Here is a 24,547-nt window from a genome sequence, read left to right on the forward strand (position 1 = left end):
GTTCCTAGAGAAAAATTATGTTGAAAGATGTTATTAGCAAAGATGCGGATTGGATCCGTGATCTGAGGATTATCCTCATTGCTGCACAGAAGAATTATGTCCTTGATGCACCGCTAGGTGACAGACCTATTACAGGAGCAGATGCAGACGTTATGAACGTTTGGCTAGCTCAATATGATGACTACTTGATAGTTTAGTGCACCATGCTTAACGGCTTAGAATCGGGACTTCAAAGACGTTTTGAACGTCATGGGCCATATGAGATGTTCCAGGAGTTGAAGTTAATATTTCAAGAAAATACCCGAGTTGAGAGATATGAAGTCTCCAACAAGTTCTATAGCTAAAAGATGGAGGAGAATAGCTCAAGCAGTGAGCATGTGCTCAGATTGTTTGGGTACTACAATCACTTGAATCAAGTGGGGGTTAATCTTCCAGATAAAATAGTGATTGACAGAATTCTCTAGTCACCATCACCAAGTTAGTAGAACTTCGTGATGAACTATAACATGCAAGGGATGAATAAGACAATTCCCGAGCTCTTCGCAATGCTAAAGGCAGCGGAGGTAGAAATCAAAAAGGAGCATCAAGTGTTGATGGTCAATAAGACCACTAGTTTCAAGAAAAAGGGCAAAGGGAAGAAGAAGGGGAACTTCAAGAAGAACAGCAAGCAAGTTGCTGTTCAGGAGAAGAAACCCAAGTCTGGACCTAAGCCTGAGACTGAGTGCTTCTACTGCAAGCAGACTGGTCACTGGAAGCGGAACTGCCCCAAGTATTTGGCGGATAAGAAGGATGGCAAGGTGAACAAAGGTATATGTGATATACATGTTATTGATGTGTACCTTACTAATGCTCGCAGTAGCACCTGGATATTTGATACTGGTTCTGTTGCTAATATTTGCAACTCGAAACAGGGGCTATTGATTAAGCGAAGATTGGCTAAGGACGAGGTGACGATGCGTGTGGGAAATGATTCCAAAGTCGATGTGATCGCGGTCGGCACGCTACCTCTACATCTACCTTCGGGATTAGTTTTAGACCTAAATAATTGTTATTTGGTGCCAGCGTTAAGCATGAACATTATATCTGGATCTTGTTTGATGCGAGACGGTTATTCATTTAAATCGGAGAATAATGGTTGTTCTATTTATATGAGTAATATCTTTTATGGTCATGCACCCTTGAAGAGTGGTCTATTTTTGTTGAATCTCGATAGTAGTGATACACATATTCATAATATTGAAGCCAAAAGATGCAGAGTTGATAATGATAGTGCAACTTATTTGTGGCACTGCCGTTTAGGTCATATCGGTGTAAAGCGCATGAAGAAACTCCATACTGATGGACTTTTGGAACCACTTGCTTATGAATCACTTGGTACTTGCGAACCGTGCCTCATGGGCAAGATGACTAAAACACCATTCTCCCGAACTATGGAGAGAGCAACAGATTTGTTGGAAATCATACATACAGATGTATGTGGTCCAATGAATATTGAGGCTCGTGGCGGATATCGTTATTTTCTGACCTTCACAGATGATTTGAGCATATATGGGTATATCTACTTAATGAAACATAAGTCTGAAACATTTGAAAAGTTCAAAGAATTTCAGAGTGAAGTGGAAAATCATCGTGACAAGAAAATAAAGTTTCTATGATCTTATCGCGGAGACAAATATTTGAGTTACGAGTTTGGTCTTCAATTAAAACAATGTGGAATAGTTTCACAAACTCATGCCGCCTGGAACACCACAGCATAATGGTGTGTCCGAACATCATAACCGTACTTTATTGGATATAGTGCAATCTATGATGTTTCTTACCGATTTACCACTATAGTTTTGGGGTTATGCATTAGAGATAGCTGCATTCACGTTAAAACGACACCATCTAAATCCGTTGAGACGACACCATATGAACTGTGGTTTGGCAAGAAACCAAAGTTGTCGTTTCTTAAAGTTTGGGGTTGCGATGCTTATGTAAAGAAACTTCAACCTGATAAGCTCGAACCTAAATCGAAGAAATGTGTCTTCATAGGATACCCAAAGGAGACTGTTGGGTACACCTTCTATCACAGATCCGAAGGCAAGACATTCGTTGCTAAGAATGGATCCTTTCTAGAGAAGGAATTTCTCTCGAAACAAGTGAGAGGGAGGAAAGTAGAACTTGATGAGGTAACTGTACCTGCTCCCTTATTGGAAAGTAGATCATCACAGAAACCAGTTTCTGCGACACCTACATCAATTAGTGAGGAAGTTAATGATAATAATCATGAAACTTCAGATCAAGTTATTACTGAACCTCGTAGGTCAACCAGATTAAGATCCGCACCAGAGTGGTACGGTAATCCTGTTCTGGAGGTTATGTTACTAGACCATGAAGAACCTACGAACTATGAAGAAGCGATGGTGAGCCCAGATTCCGCAAAATGGCTTGAGGCCATGAAATCTGAGATGGGATCCATGTATGAGAACAAAGTATGGACTTTGATTGACTTGCCCAATGATCGGCATGCCATAGAAAATAAATGGATCTTCAAGAGGAAGACGGACGCTGATAGTAGTGTTACTATCTACAAAGCTAGACTTGTCGGAAAAAGGTTTTTTGACAAAGTTCAAGGTGTTGACTACGATGAGATTTTCTCACTCGCAGCGATGCTTAAGTCTGTCCGAATCATGTTAGCAATTGCTGCATTTTATGAAATCTGGCAAATGGATAAACAAAACTGCATTCCTTAATGGATTTATTAAAGAAGAGTTGTATATGATGCAACCAGAAGGTTTTGTCAATCCTAAAGGTGCTAACAAAATATGCAAGCTCCAGCGATCCATCTATGGACTGGTGCAAGCATCTCGGAGTAGGAATATACGCTTTGATAAGTTGATCAAAGGATATAGTTTTATACAGACTTGCGGTGAAGCCTGTATTTACAAGAAAGTGAGTGGGAGCACTACATCATTTCTGATAAGTATATGTGAATGACATATTGTTGATCGGAAATAATGTAGAATTATTCTGCAAAGCATGAAGGAGTGTTTGAAAGGAGTTTTTCAAAGAAAGACCTCGGTGAAGCTGCTTACATATTGAGCATCAAGATTTATAGAGATAAATCAAGACGCTTGATAAGTTTTTTCAATGAGTACATACCTTGACAAGATTTTGAAGTAGTTCAAAATGGAACAGTCAAAGGAAGAGTTTCTTGCCTAGAGGCAATAATAAAGTTATTATTTATTTCCTTATATCACGATAAATGTTTATTATTCATGCTAGAATTGTATTAACTGGAAACTTGATACATGTGTGAATACATAGACAAACAGAGTGTCACTAGTATGCCTCTACTTGACTAGCTCATTGATCAAAGATGGTTATGTTTTCTAGCCATAGAGATGAGTTGTCATTTGATTAACGGGATCACATCATTAGGAGAATGATGTGATTGACTTGACCCATTCCGTTAGCTTAGCACTCGATCGTTTAGTATGTTGCTATTGCTTTCTTCATGACTTATACATGTTCCTATGACTATGAGATTATGCAACTCCCGTTTACCAGAGGAACACTTTGTGTGCTACCAAACGTCACAACTTAACTGGATGATTATAAAGGTGCTCTACAGGTGCTTCCAAAGGTACTTGTTGGGTTGGCGTATTTCGAGATTAGGATTTGTCACTCCGATTGTCGGAGAGGTATCTCTGGGCCCACTCAATAATGCACATCACTATAAGCCTTGCAAGCATTGTAACTAATGAGTTAGTTGCGGGATGATGTATTACGGAACGAGTAAAGAGACTTGCCGGTAACGAGATTGAACTAGGTATTAAGATACGGACGATCGAATCTCGGGCAAGTAACATACCGATGACAAAGGGAACAACGTATGTTGTCATGCGGTCTGACCGATAAAGATCTTCGTAGAATATGTGGGAGCCAATATGAGCATCGAGGTTCCGCTATTGGTTATTGACCGGAGACGTGTCTCGGTCATGTCTACATAGTTCTCGAACCCGTAGGGTCCGCACGCTTAAAGTTAGACGACGGTTGTATTATGAGTTTATGTGTTTTGATGTACCGAAGGAGTTTGGAGTCCCGGATGAGATCAGGGACTTGACGAGGAGTCTCGAAATGGTCGAGACGTAAAGATCGATATATTGGACGACTATATTCGGACATCGGAAAGGTTCCGAATGATTCGGGTATTTTTTGGAGTACCGGAGAGTTACGGGAATTCGTATTGGGCCTTAATGGGCCATACGGGAGAGGAGAGAAAGGCCCCAAAGGGTGGCCGCACCCCTCCCCATGGACTAGTCCGAATTGGACTAGGGAGGGGGGGCCTTCCTTCTTTCTCCTTCTCCCTTCCCTTTTCCTACTCCAACAAGGAAAGGAGGAGTCCTACTCCCGGTGGGAGTAGGACTCCCCCCTTGGCGCGCCCTCCTCCTAGGCCGGCCGCCTCCCCCCTTGCTCCTTTATATATGGGGGCAGGGGGGCACCCCATAGACACAATTGATCATTGATCTCTTAGCCGTGTGCGGTGCCCCCCTCCACCATATTACACCTCGATAATATCGTAGTGGTGCTTAGGCAAAGCCCTGCGTCGTTAGAACATCATCATTGTCACCACGCCGTCGTGCTGACGAAACTCTCCCTCAACACTCGGCTGGATCGGAGTTCGAGGGACGTCATCGAGCTGAACGTGTGCTGAACTCGGAGGTGCCGTGCGTTCGGTACTTGATCGGTCGGATCGTGAAGACGTACGACTACATCAACCGCGTTGTGTTAACGCTTCCGCTTTCGGTCTACGAGGGTACGTGGACAACACTCTCCCCTCTCGTTGCTATGCATCACCATGATCTTGCGTGTGCGTAGGAATTTTTTTCAAATTACTACGTTCCCCAACACTCGGGGCCCCAGCCTGCATCGTCGATGTAGAGTTTGCCGCAGCGACTATTGGTCATCCGGCCCACAACGTATCCCTTGAGCCCTTCAAAACTGCCCTCTAAGAACTTGAAACCATTGTGCGATAGCCCCACGATGGGCGCCAACTGTCGTGGGTTTGTCGCGACAGATGTCCTAGTGTGAGGACTTAGTCGTGGAGCCATCGCAACGTAGTTAGCTTAAAGGGGTTAAACAAGACAAAGGACACGAGGAGTTTATACTGGTTCGGCCCCTTACGGTGAAGGTAAAGGCCTAATCCAGTTTGAGGTGGTATTGCTAGGGTTTTGATGACCAGGGAGTGAATACGCTTTGCCTGGCTCTCGATCTGTTGTTTTCTGTCCCTAAGCCGTCGTCGGGTCGTCCCTTTATATATACAGGTTGACGCCCGGCGGTTTACAGAATCCCGGCCGGCTCATAAATCGTGTCCGGCTCGGTTTCCATCCTTTCCTATCTTACAACACAAGTCATACATCATATGACGGTTTACATCTACAGGCCCTAATCCGCCTTTGGGCCTTGGGCCTTCTTGTTAAATCTCCTCCATAAAGCGTCATACTCCTTGTCTTCATGGGCTTCAATATGAATAACTCACCATGAGTATAACCCAGCCCCTCCTAGGCGGTTTATACTCAATAGTTATATCCCCAACACCCTAGATCACCTTTTTCTTACATTGTACTAGTATGGTTAGATATGTTTGGAATGTGATTAATTATGGTTTGAAGATTGATGCAACTAGATCCATAGTTCTTTAATTAGTTACCTAGGTGGGCACGGGCGGAGCTATGGCAAGGCTCAAAGGGCCATGGCCTGCCCTGGGATGGAGAAAAAACAAGTTTCACATGAAGTTTATCCCACAATAGCATTGATTTGCAATTTGTTAGCACTGCTTGCACTATTCGGCCCGCCCAACCTTTTTTGGGTAGCTGCGCCAGTGTAGATGGGTTATGTGTTTTAATGGTAAGATGCGTAACTTAGTGGCAGGTAGGGATCATGGCTCTGCTCTGGTCCTTGTGGAAAAACAGTAAAGTCGCTTGTTTTAGAAATATCTTTCTATATGATCCAAGCAGTCTGATCATGGTGCCGTGTTGGACTTCAGAGAACAGGTTTGCGTGACAGGCATCGCCAAGGGGCAATGCAGCCGCTGCAAGTTGCGGATTATATCTTTGCATTGACGGCTGATGGTCTTGTTTGGAAACCATCTGAAGCTGGAGAACATTGAAGTTTATTTCTGGTTTCTATTTTGTTTTCAGTGAGGTTATCGTATGGTTGTTTTGAGAAGTCCTTCCTCCGTTCCGAAATAACTGGCGTGAATTTTAACTAAAACCACGTCAGTTATTTCTGAACGGAGGGCGTAGCTACTATTGTTGTGTCCGCTGGTACATTTGGAACTCCATGTTTCAGTTTCACTGAGTAATTAAATTGGGAGCCCTGAATGCCTGAATACTAATATTTTACCATCAAGAGTGTTTCATAGCTACACATAATCTAAATGCCTGAATGAAGCAATAATGTCCCAATACTGCATGTTTGTGCACTAACCCAACCATTTTCTCAAGAGGGGCCACCCTGTCCTTATGCATGAGCAAATTAAAGGTGCCTCCTGGCCTCGGTTCGAGATCCTCTACATAGCAAAAAAACAAGCTGCATATCAAGCTGGAAGCATTGTCGGGTTTTCTACCTCAATGTGTTGAGCAAAGGCGGATCGTTGCACTCGGAACTTCTGAAAAAAGAAAAAATTGACATTCAGAATCCAAGATGTCAAAGCCTAGAGATAAGGTGATAGGCTAGTTTGTAGGTTTACATGAGGCAGCTAAAGGTCATTGGTCAAAATGTCGTGATTGTGCGCAGCAAGGTAATTTAAGTCCCTAACATCCACATCCCCTACTAGTTGTTTAATCACTAGATTTATCTGGTTAGTACAACACCTATCTATCTCAAATGATTCTTGTAATTGTTCGTTTTAGTGGGAAATGAAGTTCGTACTTTGGATGAACAATCAACAACGCATTTCACTGCAATATATATCTTGTGGTTCACAAATGTTTCATCTCAAGTGGGCAAGGGACCTACGACAATAGATGCTGGAAGAGAGTAATTATTCACAATACCTTCTGATAGTAACTCAACGCTTTGCATCACGAAGTAGTTTTGCCACTTATTTTGTAGCCTGCCATATTACATCTCAATAGGCCAAATTACATCATCCCATTGATGAACAAGTGCCATACATCAACGAAGAACAACTGGCAACGAACGATGTTCGAGCACTGAATCTGGTCATGGGCAAGCAGTGCTGTGATGAGCATCCCTCCCTAAGCTAGAGTCCAGCCCGCAACTTGGAGTTGGGCAAGACCATTTGGTCATCCAAACGCCCAACGATGTGCTCGCAAGGGAGCATGATGTAAAAGATTTCCCCATGCATCCCAGCCCTATTGGTTCATCTCTGTTTGTCTCGCTATGCTTCTAGGATCTAGGTTGAGGTCAAGGATTAGCTCGCGAGGGAGGTGGATATCGGAAGAAAGATTGAGGTAGAATACATGGATAATAAACTGAAATATAAATCATGCAGACACTATTCTCCCTAGAAAGCGCATGTTTGTGGCGTATTCGATGTTATTAATAGCCATTTGTTGTTTACGTCTGCTCCTAGTGCTTCACAAATCTAATGCTTTGATGCCTTCAACAAAATGTACGGGTGGAGTATTCATGCTAGGTGGGCATAAGTGTCATCTTCAATGATAGGGACCTCAACCTACTCCTTTACCCTTCACTTTTGAAAATAAGGATATGCATAGACAATAAAAGTATATTTGAAAATGTTTCTAGTGTCATCTCTGGAAATTGATGCCCGAATAAATATAAGTACGCTGAGTAATACCGTTTTTAAAAGTATATGATGATACAATGAGATTTCGTACAAGAAATAAATATATCATCAATGAGATTTCGTACATTCACCATGTCTAAATACATAAACAAATATATAAAAAGTTACATTTCTAACTTCGTTGCAGCTTATATCTTCACATTACCAGCTGATTATCTTGTTTGAAAATCATATGGAGCTGCATAGTATCAGTTTGTGTATTTGTAGTGATGTCAACATTAAGCACCCAATCCCCTAAAAAGACACTAAACACCCAATTTTTGTTTATTGTTGCGTTGATATGTGCATGCGTGAAATTAGAGGACCCTGCTGCGATTTTCGAAGGGCCGCACTAGTGTATGCATTCTCCATGCTTGTTCATATTTGGACAGTGAAATGTCCACTACAATGCCCATGTACGATACGAAGTGGCAGTGAAATGTTTCATTGTGTGTGGCGGTGTTTTCAACATTATTATGATGTTTCTCCAATATTACTATTGTTGTTGCCTAGTTGCTGTGGTGAGCCACTCATACGATGGTGTTAAAGTGATGTTTCTTTTTCACTTAAGTGAGCTCCTTTGGTTTGATGGTAGCATTTCATATAATCAGTTCATGCGCCAACAATTATGGTCGTTTTTATTCGATTTATGTGCCAAGATAGATGGTGATTGCACTACTTTATGTGGTTGTTACTTCAATACAATTACGCAAGTACAAGATACGAGTATTTTTTATGACGAATCTAAGGACGCTATTTCTACCTAATTAACCCTTTCTCTTACTAATTACCCGTCAAGAACCACATTGTCGTCACTGCTACAATGAGTTTACGTTGGACACCTGAACTACTATTCGTAGCAACCTTGAACTCGTTTTGCTACTTATTTTGAACGCTACCATATTACATCTCAATAGGCCAAACTACATCATCCTACTGTTGCACAAGTTCCATACATCGATGAAGGCAGGGGGTATCTGTGACAGCATGTGTGTCAACAATGAAGGAGAAGCACCAACAACGAATGATGCTCCACCAGCAAACCTCATCAGGGGCCGGCGCTGCTGTGATGAGCTTGCCTCCCTAAGCTTGACATGTGCCTGGGACATGGAGTTGGGAAAGACCATCAGGTCATCCAAACGCTCGACGATGTGCTAGCAAGTGAGCATGCTGTGGAAGATGTCCCTATGCATCCCATCCCTATTGGTTCATCTCTGTTTGTCTCACTATGCTTCTAGGTTGAGATCAAGGATTAGCTCGTGAGGAAAGTGGATATCGAAGGAGGGATTGAGGGAGAATACGCGGACACAGTAAACTGAAATATAAAGCATGCAGACACTTTTCTCGCTAGCAATCAAATCTTCGCGCCGTATCCGATGTTATTGACAGCCATTTGTTGTTTACATCCGCTCCTGGTACTACACAAATCTTATGCTTCAATGCCTTCAACAAAATGCACGGATGCACTATTCGTGCTAGGTGTGCATAAGTACCATCTTCAATGATAGGGACCTCAGCCTACTCCTTTACCCCTCATTTCTGAAAATAAGAATATGGACAGATGATGAAAATATATTCTCAAATGTTTTTTTTAGTATCACCTCTGGAAATTGATGCTCGGATAAATATAATCATGCCAACTAAAACAATTTTGGAAAAATATGATGATAAGATGAGATTTGGTACAAGAAATAAATGTCATTTTGACGTGCAAAGGTTACATTCACCATGTCTAAATACATAGTCAAATAAAAAAATATTTATAACTTTTTCACAGCTTATACCTTCACATTACCAGTTGATGGTCTTGTTTTGAAACCATACAGAGCCACAGAATATCGGTTTTTGTATTTATAATGACGATATTCCTTGGTGTTTCCTTGGGCATTTCCAAGCATGTTCCCATCTTAGAAGGAATTAGATGCTTGGAAATTGATGCTTGAGAATATCCTAGAAGGGGTTGTGGTCCTTCATGAAACACTCCACGAGATCCAAACGAAAAAACTAGATGGAGTTGTTTTCAAGGTGGATTTCGAGAAAGCGTACGATAAAGTCAAATGGCCTTTCCTTCAACAGGCCTTACGCATGAAGGGTTTTGATGAAGCCTGGCGACGCCAGGTACAATCTTTCACGCAAAAAGGGAGTGTTGGAATTAAAGTGAATGATGACATAGGTCATTATTTCCAGACACACAAGGGCCTGAGACAAGGTGATCCAATGTCTCCTATTATGTTCAACATTGTGGTTGATATGTTGGCAATTCTGATAGGCAGGGCAAAGGAGGCCGGTCAGGTGGGTGGCTTGGTGCCTCATCTAGTTGATGGAGGTGTGTCCATCCTGCAGTACGCTGATGATACGATCATCTTTATGGAGCACGGCTTGGCAAAAGCGAGAAATATGAAGCTGGTGTTATGCCTATTTGAACAATTGACCGGATTGAAGATTAACTTTCATAAAAGCGAGTTGTTCTGTTTTGGTAGAGCCAAGGAGGAACAAGAGGCTTATAGGCAATTGTTTGGATGTGAATTGGGGACATTACCTTTCTCGTACTTAGGTATACCCATTCACCATCGTAAGCTGACAAACAGAGAATGGAAGTGTATTGAGGATCGGTTTGAGAAGAAACTGAGTTGCTGGAAGGGCAAACTCATGTCATATGGAGGCCGATTGATTCTGATTAATTCGGTGCTCACGAGTATGCCAATGTTTCTCTTATCTTTTTTCGAAGTCCCAGTTGGTGTTAGGAAAAGGCTGGACTTCTATCGATCCCGATTCTTCTGGCAAAGTGATGAACTAAAGAGAAAATACAGACTTGCCAAATGGGATATCATCTGTCGACCAAAGGACCAGGGGGGCCTTGGTATTGAGAATCTTGAAGTCAAAAACAGATGTCTTCTCAGTAAGTGGCTGTATAAATTATCAGTTGAGACTGAGGCCACGTGGGCGCAAATTCTACGTAGTAAGTATCTGCAGTCCAAGACTTTGTCCCAGGTGACAGTGAGACCGACTGACTCGCCTTTTTGGAAGGGACTTATGAGAGTCAAAGCAGCCTTCTTTAATAGGACAAAGTTTATAGTCGGCAATGGCACCACCACTCGCTTCTGGGAGGATACTTGGCTTGGTGAAACGCCGCTGTCGCTTCAGTATCCGTCCCTGTATAGTATTGTTCAATGACGTGATGCTTTTGTTGCAACGATTTTGCAGTCCATTCCCCTTAATATTCAGTTTAAGAGGCCGCTTGTTGGCAACCGGTGGGAAGCGTGGCTCCATTTAGTGAGTAGACTGATGGAGGTTCAACTATCTCATCAATCCGATCAGTTGTGCTGGAAACTTACTAGGTCTGGAGAGTTCACAATTAAATCGATGTATATCGATGTCATTAACTCTAGTGCCATTCCTAGTTCCAAATATGTTTGGAAAGTCAAAGTTCCTTTAAAAATTAAAGTGTTTATGTGGTTTGTACATAAACAAGTCATTCTAACAAAGGATAACTTGGTAAAGCGTAACTGGACAGGATCTATTAGGTGTAGTTTCTGTGATCGGGATGAAACTATCAAGCACTTATTCTTTGATTGCCCGTTGGCTAAAGTGTTGTGGCACACGGTGCACATTGCCTTTAACATTTCTCCTCTGAATTCTGTTAGTACGTTATTTGGAACGTGGCTTGTTGAGATAGAGTCCGAAACAGCTAGACACATTCGCGTAGGAGTATGTGCTTTGTTGTGGACAATTTGAAACTGCAGAAATGATTTGGCTTTTAACATAACAACAAATATTCATTTTTTGCAGGTTATTTTCCGAGCCACTGCGCTGATCCGTATGTGGTCGTTACTCACTCCGACGGAGGGCAGGGAGCGTTTGGTTACTGGATCTATCCGCTGGGAGATGGTAGCTCGGGATATCTTCAACCGGTTTGGCTGGCGGTCATGTAATAGGATAGGCGATTAGTTTACCTACCTTTGTTATGCTAGCCGGTTGTGGCCTCTTGGCATTTGTGTTTGGTGTTGTGGCTCTCCGTGAGCTTGCCATTATTTTGATTTCAGACTGTAAGACCTTGTTGAACCTCTTTATTTATCTATAAAGGTGCCCGTATGCATCGTTCTGATGCAGAGGCCGGTGAGTCCCCCATTTTCCAAAAAAAAACATGTTCCCATCTTTCTCAGAAAAGAGCCCCACCTATTTCACCTCCGATCTTTATTCCCGGCATTTTCAAGTACTGTTTCTGGAACAAGATACACCTATATTATTATTTTTCTCTATATATCTTCCTAACAAGATGAGTTTGATCTAGAACATTTTTACAGATCTACAGATTATCACCTCCACTGTATACATACTATAGAATTCATCGAAACTTTTACACATGGTTTCCACGGAGAGTAGCTTCGCTCTGATATAACCGGGCTCACGCGCACCCGAAATATGCAAATTGGCTGACCGCATATGCTACTGAACGCAGCGAGTTGGTGCTGCACCCAGGAACTTAACTGCAATCTGAAGTCCCATTTGCTATACACATTATTTGTACAATATATGCCAGCTACAGCAACACTAGGCACAAAATTAGAGGGGGAACAAAACTAGCTACGACTCCCTACTTGATGCGGCGCCGTCGGTAGTTTACACTAGCTCATACACTTCTCTGGTAACGAGGCTTCAGGGAAGACGGCGGCCACGTCTCCTCGTGAAGCGCCTTCGGACCGGCAGATTCGACATTTGCACTGCCTGGCCAGGCAAGAGGGGCCAGCTGCTGCTGATATGCGTCGGTGTTGTCGGATACGCCGAGCCTGATGATGAATGTAGCCGTGCAGCCTCTTCCAGCTCCTTCACTGTCCAGCCAGATGTGCCCTCCCATCAGAGTAACAAACCTGCATAGGATTTTCAGAATGGCTTCCGAGTTTTAGAAAGAGTGATTCACTAGGTTAAGAACCAAGTGAGCAGAGTTACCGAGCACAGTAACATATACTATATCTTTGTGTGCTGCTTCAAGAGAAGCAGAGTTACCAAGCACAATAACATACACTCTTGAAGGTCTACAAGTAAGGAGATCGAGACGTGATAGTGATCTACCTCCTGCAAATGGCAAGGCCAAGGCCACTACCACTGTATCCTTGGTTACCTCCAGGCTGAGTTTGAGCAAATTTTGTGAATACATGGGGTAGATCCTGAGGACTAATGCCACAGCCTGTATCCTTTAGCTGCAACAGAAAAATAACAGAGGCTTTAATAACCAAGAAAATTGCTAAACAAATATTGCCTCTGTCCCATAATATAGGACGTTTTTTGACACTAGTGTAGTGTCAAAAAACGTCTTACATTATGGGTTGGAGGGAGTAAATGATTACACATCAGTTTTACAGTTAGATATTGTTTTTGACCAACCACTTCTCTCAAAATCCATCATGTTTCTGTGGCATGTTCATGATCTGTAATCATAAATAAAACATTTTCTTTTATTTTAGTTCTATTCCCAGGAACACTGGTAGCAGCTAAACCGGAGTTTTTAGTCATGTCAGCATGCGAGCTTTTCTGATGAAATGTTCTTTTAACTGAATCGGATGGAAGTTTTTGTTGTTATATCTTAACATCGCTCTTGCATAGTTGAGAACGCGATGAGTTGGTTTGGGTTTCTGTCTCATGTACCACCGCTTCATGTTTCCATTTAATGCTGTGTTTTTTTTTGGCTAATTCAATCTCGGTCTCGCTTTGTTCTGTGTTGTTGCACAAAATATGCAATAAAAGATGGCCCCTATGGTATAGCCACATAAGGGAGAACTGGAAAAACATCTGGACCTAGACAGTCATATGGAGAACTTGAAGATGATTTGACGAAACATTCCAGCCGAGATTTCGGATGTGCCTTGAGCCCATAGCTCAATAATGATAAGTAATGATCCGAAGTGGCTAATTTCATACATGCACATGTTGAGCAAAGGTATCTCCAGTGACTGAAGATGCACAGGGCATTTAAGTTGTCTTGTATTTAGATCTTGATTTCTGAATCCTATGGCGAGAATATGAGCTCATAGCCTTGACAAGAAAAATCGTTCACACAAATCTCTATAATAGTTACCTGAACCTTCAAATAGAAATGGTCATCACTTGCAGCTGGATGGAAATCTGGGGTTCTGAACTCTCTTAAAGAATCAGGCTTGAGAACGGAAGCTAGAAGTGTAATGTGGCCCTCCTTGGTGAACTTAACAGCATTACCGGAGATATTTAGGATAGTTTGCATTAGCCTCTTTTCGTCGCCAATAGCACATAATGGTAAATCTGGCGCTAACATAACCGACATAGACAGCCTCTTGATAGCTGCAATTGGTCTGATGAAACCCATCACCTGTAACACCAACGAAAACTTTCAGGCAAGTGAACTATGCATATAGACTTTATTTATAGAAAAGCAGAAGATAATATTGCGACCTCTTTGAAAACAGCATGAAGATTGAATGCTCTGATCTCCAGTTCAAGGCTGCGATCCTCAAGTTTGGAAAGATCCAACACATCATTGATAAGTGTTGCTAGAAGATTGCTGCTTTTCAATACTGTTTCCACCATTAAACGCTGCTCAGGGGTGAGTTCAGTTTCCAAGAGCAAGGATGAAAGAGCTATGATTGCATTCATTGGTGTTCGCATTTCATGATTCATAACAGCTAGGAAATCATTCCGAGCACGGATGGCCATTTCAGCCTCTCGTCGAGCTAAATCCAGAGCAACATTTTGCTCCATTAGTAAATCACGTGCACGCATGGACTCTTCAAGAATAACTGCATGAGAGAGTGCAACTGCTACCTGAAAAAATAGGGAAAAAATCTGCTTCAATATCATTTCATGATAATGTATTAATGTTAGACCACATCTATATCTTGTATCTTTTGGTTTCAAGGAAACATAGATTTTTTAGAATGAGAGATCTGATGTTATTTGCAGAAGCCCTTGAACAATTCATAGTTGTGAACAAATAAAACATTTCCCAGTTGAAGAGTCTCTGTCGGTGGAAACATCACATGCATATGCATTTGCCAACACCTTAAACACCATTCACCCCTACAAATATCTATATTACAAATAACCAAGGGAAAAAAAGCGGCATTGTGTTCGAGAAAAAAAAGAGGCGGCATTAACCTGATCGGCGACGACCTCAACAAGCTCCAACTCATGCACATGCCAGTTCCTTGCACTATCAGATGGAAGCATCAGAACCATAATAGCATAGCTTTTTGCTGAAAGCTCTGGCCAGTCATTTATTTGGAAGTTTGAAAGATTTAGAAGAGGTACTCGCACTGCAGCCACTTCTGGTGGGACATATCGTCCCGCAAGAGGCCGAATCCGTGCCAAAGGGGATGTGTGTGGTATTATAATTGCCCGATTGCTACTGAAAACCTGGTTGACAACAGGAAGATTAATTGGTATAGATGACCCAACAGTGATTTGGTGGCGCAGGGTATGCGAAAGCTGGAGACTTGAACCACTTCTTGACGGCATCCACAGGGCGCATTCTTCCAGACCCAGGGTCCTTCCTAGCTCCACAATGGTAGTCTTCAAAATCGTATGTCTATCGAGCGTGCTTCTGATTTCATGAGTTAGCATCCTAACATGCCTCCCGGTCTCTTCCTGCGTCCTTATCAAGCCCATCTCCCAGTCAAGCTCTTCAGCTTTATTCTTCAGAAACAGCTCCCTCGTTTTGACACTCAGCAAATCAGGGATGATGTGAACAAGCATCAAAGCCGTCGCGCAGGAAACGACGGCCGTCGAAACCTTGGCAACCGTCATCACCATGGCGACGGTCTTTGTGTGTGTGGTGAAAGTCCACAGGTTTATGAGGTGGGTTGCTCCACAGAGGACTATGAAGGCACCAAACTGGATGAGGACCCATCTGTACGGGAAGAAGGACGACTTCTTCACGAAGTAGATGAGCTCCAGCGGGATGGAGAAGTAGGCGAGCGCTATGAAGAAGTCGGAGATGTACTGGTACTTGATTAGGAGCTCATCAGTCGGCCACAGCGGCTCGATGCAGTCGCATCGTTCCATCGCCGAAGCTTCAGCACTGCATCAGTTGTCACAACATTCCCTACAGAAGAACGAATGCAGAAATCAGTCATGCTCAACCCACTCATACACATTGGTGGAACTCCAACAACACAGCAGGAGGTTCATATACCACTTTAAAATAACAGGAACTGTGTAATAACATATAAATAAATAATAAAAAACAGCACTGAATGTTCGTCGTGACACATATAGCATAGGAGTAGAACGCTCAAACACACGACAGGAAGCAATCAACCATCTGCAAGTGGTTCTTAGCTCATGACCAATCTTGCCTACCACTGGCATCTCTGAATTTCGAAGCAAGATTTCCTGAATTTCAGCACTCCCGACACATTTCAGCACCGCGTGTCACTTCAAGCCGCTTCCCCTTTCCCCACTCGACATCAACACGCAGCAGCCCAGCGGCCCCGCACTATCGAGCACCCGCCCGAAGCCGGCAAGCGATCGGAGCCAAGAACGCTCGGCGACGGCGACAGGAAGGCGCCGGCCCTGGCAGGGATGCGTCCCCGCGCGCCTGCCCCAAAAATCAACCCCTGCACCTCTTGACCACAGCAAGCCCCCGCGACTCAGCCAAAGAAAAGAAAACCCAGATCTGCGCAGCTTGGCGGAGCGGGGAGGAGAGCAGGGGCGGGCGGTAGGGTACCTCGGTCGACGGCGGCTCGACGCCGGGAGCTGCCGGAAGGTTGTACGGCGGGGAAGGAAGCCGGGTAGGCAGGGCGAGGAGGAAGCGGCGCTGAAAAGGGAAGGGAGGGAGGGAGGGAGCCAGATGCGCGGACAGACGGACGGGCGGGGCAGTGAAGTCGTCACCGTCTACCACCACGGACGGCACCACCCCCACCCCACCCCACACGGGTGCAAAGCAGAGCAGCAGAAAAAGAAAGGAAATGCGAAGTCCAACCGCGGCCGTTGCACGCGCCCGTGCCCGTGCCGTGGTCTTTCTTTTCGCCCCCCGCTTTTGTCCCCACGCTGCCGCGGCTGCCAGGCGTCGGCGGCCGCGGGACGCAGCAGGTCGGCAGCGAGCGAGATGGCTTGCTGGCTGGCTGGCGCGGGTGTTCACGCGGGGCGGGATGACAGCGGCGGACGGTGGCGGTGGTGTTGCCGTGTTCACTATCGTGCACGCGCGGGTGAGGGTGTACGGTTTACTACGGGCGCGGTCGCCGTTGCCGTTGCCGTTGCTGCCGGCGGGGAATGGCCGGATCGGAGCATGGAAGAAACAATGCCTGTGAAACGGATTTCGGATACGATGATATTTCCAACGTGGATTATCTAAGTGCGACAAAAACAAGTTTGGTTGCAAACGGGATGGGCTGGCCCGCATCGGCACGGATCTTAAACAAGTCTGGCTCACTGGAAACCCTCGAATCGGCAGTTTCCAGCGAGTCAGGCTGAGTTTGTCGCAAAAGGATGCAACTCACACGCGAGGGAGCAACACGAAATCGGGTGAAGATGGCGGGAGATGGAAACCGGGCGCGGAGGGATGGCGCCAAATCTAGCCTCATCCCCCATTTACTTGGTCACCACTGGCTCTAGGACAAGCTCCTCCTCTGTTCTTAGCACCGGCGGCGGCGGCCAGGCCCGGCCAAACGGGGCGCCCGCCCTGGGCCCCCGGAAGGCAGGGGCCCCAGCCCGAGAGGTAGTATTCCTTCGTACGTAAGAAGCCCAAGGAATATATCGGGAAAGCAGAGAGCCGATTCAGCCGTGGGCAAAATCCATCGTCAATCTTCCTCCTCGACCCCTCCACTTCGCAAGATCCTGACTCCCATAACAGCGCCGCCGCTCCCGTGCCTTACCGATTCCAAGGTCGCCGTCGGCCATTAATGGAGATTAAAGGCGAAAATCCGTTCCCAAATCGGCTCTTCTTCCTTTCTCAGTGTTCTTCTTGTTCCCCATCAACTAGATGTTGGAGATGTAGAGACGGTAGGTGTTCTTATTTTCTTCCTTTCCATAATCCCGTTCCTCAATTAAATCGCTCTGCCCTCCTACTCTGAAGAATCCGCATCTACCTGCATAGGTGTTCTTCTGATATTAACTGGATCTGAGTGTGAGAGTCCTTGGGAGATTAGAAGAACTGCAGAATGGGAGAAATTATTCAGTTCTTGGTGTCGTCTTTTGGTTCGTGCTGACAACTGCAACCTACGGATCTGGCAACCGACATCCACATCAATACATATTTAGGTGTGTTTGTTCCCTGTATTAATCATTTTGTGCAAACTGTTCTTGTTTACTGTCATGTCGTCTAGAAAGTGTTTATCTAGTAAAAAGACCACTGAGTGTCGATGAACAGCAATGATGCACTCGTAATATTTTTGATCCGCCAAACTACGACAATCTGAATGATAAGGCTAGGGATTTTTTAGTTGAGATAGTAATTCTAGACATAATGATATTGTGTTCCCTCCAGATAGTAATTCTAGACATTTTTCACAAACTTATAGTTCCAGAAAGTTGAGTAAGCTTTTCAAATCCACAACAACAAATTTGGAAGAATTGAGTTATTATTTGGGTAAATTTCTTGGGAGTGAAGAACATGGCTGATTGGGAAAGATTCAGAAACAAATATACGTACATGTGCTAACTTCTTATCTGCTGGTAGCACAATTTTTCTAAGTAGCAACTAGTTTGGACATGGTTATATGTTTTGCAGAACAAAATGAAGTCTCCGTTGTTCGAATTAAGGAAAGCGAGTTAAACTGGAATTACATTGTTTCATTACTATCGTGGTGTAGTTCATCTTATCAATAGATAAATTGTACTCTCAATTTTAAAGTCCAAAGATCATCGTCTGTGCAATGCACTAGATATTTACTTTGCTTTTCAAATAGAAATATTTTGAGCTTTTGAGTCAACAAGGCCCCCTTGTTGATGTCTTGCCCCAGGGCCTCCTAAATCTGTGGTCCGGCCATGGGGGCGGCGACTCAGATCTGCGCAAGCGGCGGCGGCAGCAGCAGCCACATCATCAACACTAGCATGAGTTGCTTCTCCTCTTCCATGTGGCCACCATCTAGTCGTCCTCGACTCAGCCATGCCCCTCCCCCCTCCCCCTTCATTGTCGTCGTCGCCAAAGCTGGTAAGCAACATGGCCCCCTCCCCCATATGTTAGGTCGGTTGTTAGGCCGTTAGGCAAGGTGTAGGATCGATTTTTCCATTGCTCAAACGCACCCTCGATGTCGACTAGGTTATGGACGCACGGATGAGGCTGGTAGTTTAGATTGCAGCACTGCTATGATTCAGGCATGGCTCATGTTGATCCACAAGAGAGCTGTTTGTCGGGGTGATAAGTCTGTCATCCGTTATGGTCCAATGTTAATCCGGGACCAAGAGAGGATGGTGATGAACTACATCTACAACTGCAATGACACCGAGGCTTTGTGCATACTTCGAATGAATAGAGCATCTTTTGTCAGGCTTGTGCAGACCTAGGAGCAGAGAGCTGCTACAAGATAGCATCCACACCAGTGTGGAAGAGCAAGTAGCCATGTTCCTCCATGTTGTTGGTCATAACCAGAGGTTCAGGGTTATGGACAACACTTTCGGGAGATCAATGGAGACCATCTCCAGGTACTTCAGGCAAGTGTTGTATATTGTTGGGGAACTCCAAGTCACCAATAGGCCAGACTCCTAGCAAGGTTCGCACTATCCCAAGATGGTATCCATACTTCAAGGTGACCACTGACCGTATGTAGTTTGTGCCTTGACATGCTTGTATTGTTCGTCTATAGCCATAACACAATCTTGTAATGCCAGTTCAGGATTGCATTGGGGCAATACATGGTACTCATCGCACTGCCAGAGTGCCAAAGTCACAATCTGTAGCATACAGGGGTAGAAAGCACTACACAAGCCATTACATGCTTCCTGTTGTGGACTTTGATCTGAAATTCACATATGTGCTGGTTGGCTGGGAAGGATCAGCACATGATGCTAACATTCTCAGTGACAGCATGAGTCGTCCTGATGGCATCAACATCCCCAATGACAAGTTCTACCTAGGATATGTTGGCTATGCATGTCGGCCAGGTGTTCTTCCACCCTTCAGGAAAACCAGATATCATCTGAACGAGTTCGCTGGTAGGAACTATCCTAGGACTCCACAGGAGTTGCTTAATCTCAGACACTCCAGCCTTAGAGTTACTATTGAGAGGGCATTTGAAGCTCTGAAGAAGAAGTTTAAGATCCTGGATCATAAGTCGTTCCACACTTTTACCACCAGGTTAAGTTTGTTCCTACTTGTTGCATTATGCATAACTGGATTCTGCAATGGGGTTGTGATGAACTGGTGCCTGAGGAGAAAGATGTGACGCCTCACGATGTTGTCAGCTCCTGCCATGGTGTGGAGGCATTTGACAACGAAGTTTGGAGGAACAAAAGGATGGAGTGGGCACAGGGAATGTGAAATAACAAAAGAAGTCCTTGTTTCTTTTTAAGTCCACAACACTCAAAATAATTATAAAAAATAACACAATTCAATAAAAAATAACATGCAAATATTTCTAGTACAACAATAGTTCAAATGTAAATATCACATCCGAAATAACCGGGTGTTCAACGAGTTTTTCAAAATCATCGATACTCATGACAGAACTGACATATGTCGTCCCATGCACTATGCCCCTTGAGCTTCATCCAAATGACCTCCCTCAGTCCTGTGGTGCAGCATGACAGCCCGTTCGGGCTATACACGTGATGATTTATCAAGTTAAAACATTGAGTGAATCAATGAATTGACTAACATGTAGAGCAACAAAAGGCAAAATTTACTATCTCCTTTGTTGACGAGCCTGATGGCCACATTGTCTCCACTCGTGCAATCAAACCGCACTTCATGAGGGTGCTGGAGATGATGTACCATCAATGTGCTAGCGACTTCGCATTGCAGTTATGGGTCACGTGCAAGTCGTAGGACATGAAGCTTTTCTGCTCATGAAAGGAAGCATGCATGTTTTCCTAGATGATCAAACTCCCTTGCCTCATGCCTACAAAGTTCGTAGATACGACCTTCCATGCATCGCACGCCAACTCATCCTCCATCACCGAGTACCCCGCCATCGTTTTACTCTAAAAAAACAATAAGGTCAAAAAAAATCTCAATGGCATTTGACCAAATTAACACCGGCCGAGCGTGGTGACCGCCGCGGATGACAGGGGCAGGTAGCGAAGGGTAACTAGCTGCGGCCAGATCCTGGGTGGACGGCGGCGTCCAAGGTGAGCAGGAGCGTGGGTGGAGTTGCGGACGTCCGAGGATGCCTGAGTGGCAGCCAGAGAGGTACATCGGTCGGCGGCAGCGGGCGAGGAGGGTGCAAATCCGAAGTAAGGAGGGCATGGACCGAGAGGGCGGTTTGAGTGGTCGGGGGGTGGAGTCCTACGTGACGGCGAATCAGACTCCCGCAAAGCCTTCTCTCTAGTTTGCTTTTGATTTGTGAGAATTCGGACAACCGAACGCGTCAGCGGACCAATAAAATACCTCGTTGAATCTCTACTCCTAATGGAGCAGTTGGTAGTCTCGCTTCTAGGTTTTTTTTGTCCCACTTCCCATGGTTTTTTTGGTACCTCCTCCCAGCGCTGGTTTTTTTTCGTAGTTTTTTTTTCGTAGCCTCCCCCACTTCATCGGTTTATTTTCGCGTCACCCTCTCACACAACGAAAGAAAATCTGAACAGATCAGAACTTTCCATACCGGCGCAAGTTATTTAGTAATGTAGAATCAATCACGAACAATCTCTAAAGATCACATCTAAATTAATTAACCTTACCTTAAATCACATTAATTAGAAAACAAATAATTGATTTTCAGAAAAATCGCTCAATCACATTAACCTTACCTTAACTCACGGATGGCAATCAATCTCCAAACAAAGGAAACAATACATCGAGGGACCAGTAAATAAACTCCCTTTCTTATGACATGTATATGATCTTCCCTTCCCTCTCCGTTGTCGAGCGTTCTTGATTCTCGAGGCCGATGCTTGGGTTGCGTCACTGGGTCGCGACGGTGCCGGAGGACGAGGACGGCGAGGCCGGGTGTCGCGGCACCGCGTTGGCCGCGGCCGGTGAAGGGGGCGAAGAAGGGCGGCTTCCCTGGCCCTGGCCGTGGTCGTGGCTCTGGGAGTTGGTGCGGTGGAAGCGGCACTTGAAGGACCCGGCGTGGGTGGCCGGCGCGCAGACGCACTTGGAAGCGGGCCCGTGGCCCGCGCCGAACGGCGCCGACGCCGACCCAGGCCACCTCCTCCGCGTATTCTTGGAGCTGTGGCTGGCCGATTTACATGAAATTAATTCCCTCAGTTGTGGTGGCAAATATAATACACATAATTCATATTGTTATGCACTAGCGTGTGTGTGAAATAGATGGATTATGGTCCCGTACCCAATAAGATGGATATGTGTGTGTGTGTGTGTGTTAGAGAGAGGGGGGGGAGGGGGAGAGAGAGTGAGGAAGAGGGAGGGAGAGAGTGTGTGTGAGGATTTGATGGTAAAAAAAATAGGTCGCCGTGTCACTTGATATGTATGAGAATATTAATATTAAACTCTTAAAATTAATGTGGCCCTGTTGCAATACACGGGCGTTTTTCTAGTGACAAATAACGTCCGAACGATTACGTATGTTTTGAGGGTCGACGGAGACGCCCTGACACATAGAATACGGTTGGGCGTCCGCCCGACTGATATTTTCTTTCTTTATAGCCCCTGTCACGGGAGTGAGGGGGAGAGGAGGGTTTGCACATGCAACGCGGCAGATAGCTCCGGGAGAGCAGGTGATTAGCGTTCACTTTTGAGGGCAGTAGGCTAGGCACATCAAGTTTGACCTGGAAAGTTAGGACCTTGACGCGTAATAAGTACGGCAGTACTAATAGTAGCGATCACTAGCCAAGCTAACGCAGGCAGACACATGACACTGATGACAGCTACCGGCTACTGTTTATCTTTGCCTCCTTTCCCCCCGTGATAATCATGGTGTTTTCTCTGTTCCAAGGCACGCGAACGCGATAGTCGGCCACCTCAGACGCCCAAATCCTTTTTGTAATGGCAAGCGCTCCACTATTTATTTATTTATCTACGTCGGCGTCAAAGGCTTAACTGATGCGAGAAGGTGGTAGAAGCCACTTGGAAGTAAAATTTTCTTTTGCGGGAACAGGACACTTGTAAGTTAGGAGTACTTGATTGTGAGTCCGCTAAAAGGGTTACCTAATCATGATAACTTCAATACTAATGACTGATGACAGTTAGTTCTTGTCTACTCAACCTTGTAGCACCAAGCACTTCACATATAACCACACCATAGTTGCTATCCCCCACTCACCTAATAAAATACAGGAAATTTTGGTCCATGCCAGAAGTGAACTCGGATATTCGATGACCGCCACCGAAGCTTCACGAAGTTGGTAGGTGCCACTGTTGCTAGTGAAAATATTCAGTTTTGCTAAAGCACATCTAGATGTGACATAAGTGTTGCACATCTAAGTCATATATCATTGATCTTAAGCGAAGATTCGTGTGGGTATTTTCTTTTTCCTTTTTCTTTCTTTTTTCTATGCTTGCTTGTGTCACTTAGATGTGCAATAACTAAGGTACATCTACATGTGCCCTAGACAAACCCGAAAATATTAGCTACATGCCCCAGTGCACCGTCTCTGTTAGGTCATGACTTGTTTTCGTTTGGTTTGACCAATTTTCTTCTCTACGGAGCCCACCACTTGTCATGACGACTGCAACGAGGGGGAGACTTGTTTGACGGTAGCTTCCACTGTGGGGCCCACCAATGACAGGACGGGACGAACAACCATAATTTCTGCTTCCCTTGCTCGGCCGCCACACCGGCGCATGCAGGCTCATGCATTGAATTTCGGTGACCATCACATCTCCCACGATGCATCGTTGGACAAACCACCTGCCTATAACTATTGCACCCACCCTTGCATTAGCCACAACACTCACCTTCAGCGTGTCCTCTCCTCACGCGCCCTCAAAGCTCGTCCACCTCTTGCTCTAGCCCTTACAACAACCGTCCTGGCGCTGCCCGTCCCTGCCCCTCGCATCAGCGTGGTTGCGATCTTCCACCTCACCTATGAGGAGGGGCTGAAAGCCTGACTTTTAAGGAAGTACTGATCATACCGTGTTTGACCCCTAGCCATGGGCACATAGGGGCGATGGTAGCTAGCCTCCGCACCGTCCATCACACCGAAGAGGACATGGCGCTGGCCCTTGCGGCCCTGCCACCAAGGAGCTCCAAAAGTGATGAAACCATTATGGCGGTGGAGAGGTGCCTAGGGAGGAGCTCATGAACGACGATGATGACGCCATCAGAACAAAGGATGAGGCGGAGCGCACCCGCGTCAACGGGTTATCATAGGACTAAGGCATTCTCAGGAAATCTGGATTCATCACTAGTATGTGTGTCACTTAATTATGCGGTGTATAATTCTAGGTTCAGATCACACATCCACTTTATATGTTTCTGTTTCTGGGTCAAGCCGAGTACAATTATGTGCATATTGCCACAACTCTGTATCACATATGCCACCACCATTCCTTTCCTGTCGGGTTGGGGCAACAAGGATTAAGGGTCCCCCGTGGACACAAGTAAGGCAGTGTCCGTTGTTCCCGTATCTAAGTTATGTAAGGAGGAAGATAGCTTCTATTACCACAATACCTTCGCTTCCCTACATCGCTAAGACAATAATATCCTTCATGTCCACATATAG

The 24,547-nt window shown here is 44.9% G+C and overlaps 1 protein-coding gene and 1 long non-coding RNA gene across 3 annotated transcripts; one reads left to right on the forward strand and one right to left on the reverse strand.

The window, feature by feature from the left end:
- Window positions 1–12,108: 12,108 nt before the first annotated feature.
- On the reverse strand, window positions 12,109–17,101 carry LOC109762681 (probable ethylene response sensor 1). Of its 2 annotated transcripts, XM_020321559.4 has the most exons (7): window positions 16,497–16,782; window positions 16,130–16,394; window positions 14,927–15,872; window positions 14,225–14,593; window positions 13,875–14,141; window positions 12,872–12,999; window positions 12,109–12,669 (listed from the first exon to the last, which is right to left on the reverse strand). In XM_020321559.4, the coding sequence occupies exons 3-7, from the start codon at window positions 15,830–15,832 to the stop codon at window positions 12,432–12,434; spliced, it is 1,908 nt and encodes a 635-aa protein (XP_020177148.1). In that variant the 5' UTR covers window positions 15,833–15,872; window positions 16,130–16,394; window positions 16,497–16,782; the 3' UTR covers window positions 12,109–12,431. The 2 variants fall into 2 exon arrangements, with proteins under 2 accessions (XP_020177148.1, XP_020177147.1); XM_020321558.4 differs by lacking the exon at window positions 16,130–16,394 and having other exon boundaries at window positions 16,497–17,101.
- Window positions 17,102–17,534: 433 nt separating this feature from the next.
- On the forward strand, window positions 17,535–18,172 carry LOC120962701 (uncharacterized). The gene is made up of 2 exons (XR_005753457.3): window positions 17,535–17,770; window positions 17,865–18,172. It is a non-coding gene; the product is annotated as an uncharacterized lncRNA (long non-coding RNA).
- Window positions 18,173–24,547: the final 6,375 nt, after the last annotated feature.

Source organism: Aegilops tauschii, chromosome 4 (genome assembly GCF_002575655.3).
Source record: "Aegilops tauschii subsp. strangulata cultivar AL8/78 chromosome 4, Aet v6.0, whole genome shotgun sequence".
NCBI lineage: Eukaryota > Viridiplantae > Streptophyta > Magnoliopsida > Poales > Poaceae > Aegilops > Aegilops tauschii.

Bases quoted from the DNA above. Each gene is read 5' to 3' on its own strand.
- LOC109762681 (XM_020321558.4), bottom strand. From the start codon at position 15,832: ATGGAACGATGCGACTGCATCGAGCCGCTGTGGCCGACTGATGAGCTC. The intron at 14,594-14,926 runs GTTAATGCCGCC...CTATTTTTTCAG, and splicing joins TTGAGGTCGTCGCCGATCAG to GTAGCAGTTGCACTCTCTCA. The intron at 14,142-14,224 runs GTCGCAATATTA...TTGGTGTTACAG, and splicing joins TTCATGCTGTTTTCAAAGAG to GTGATGGGTTTCATCAGACC.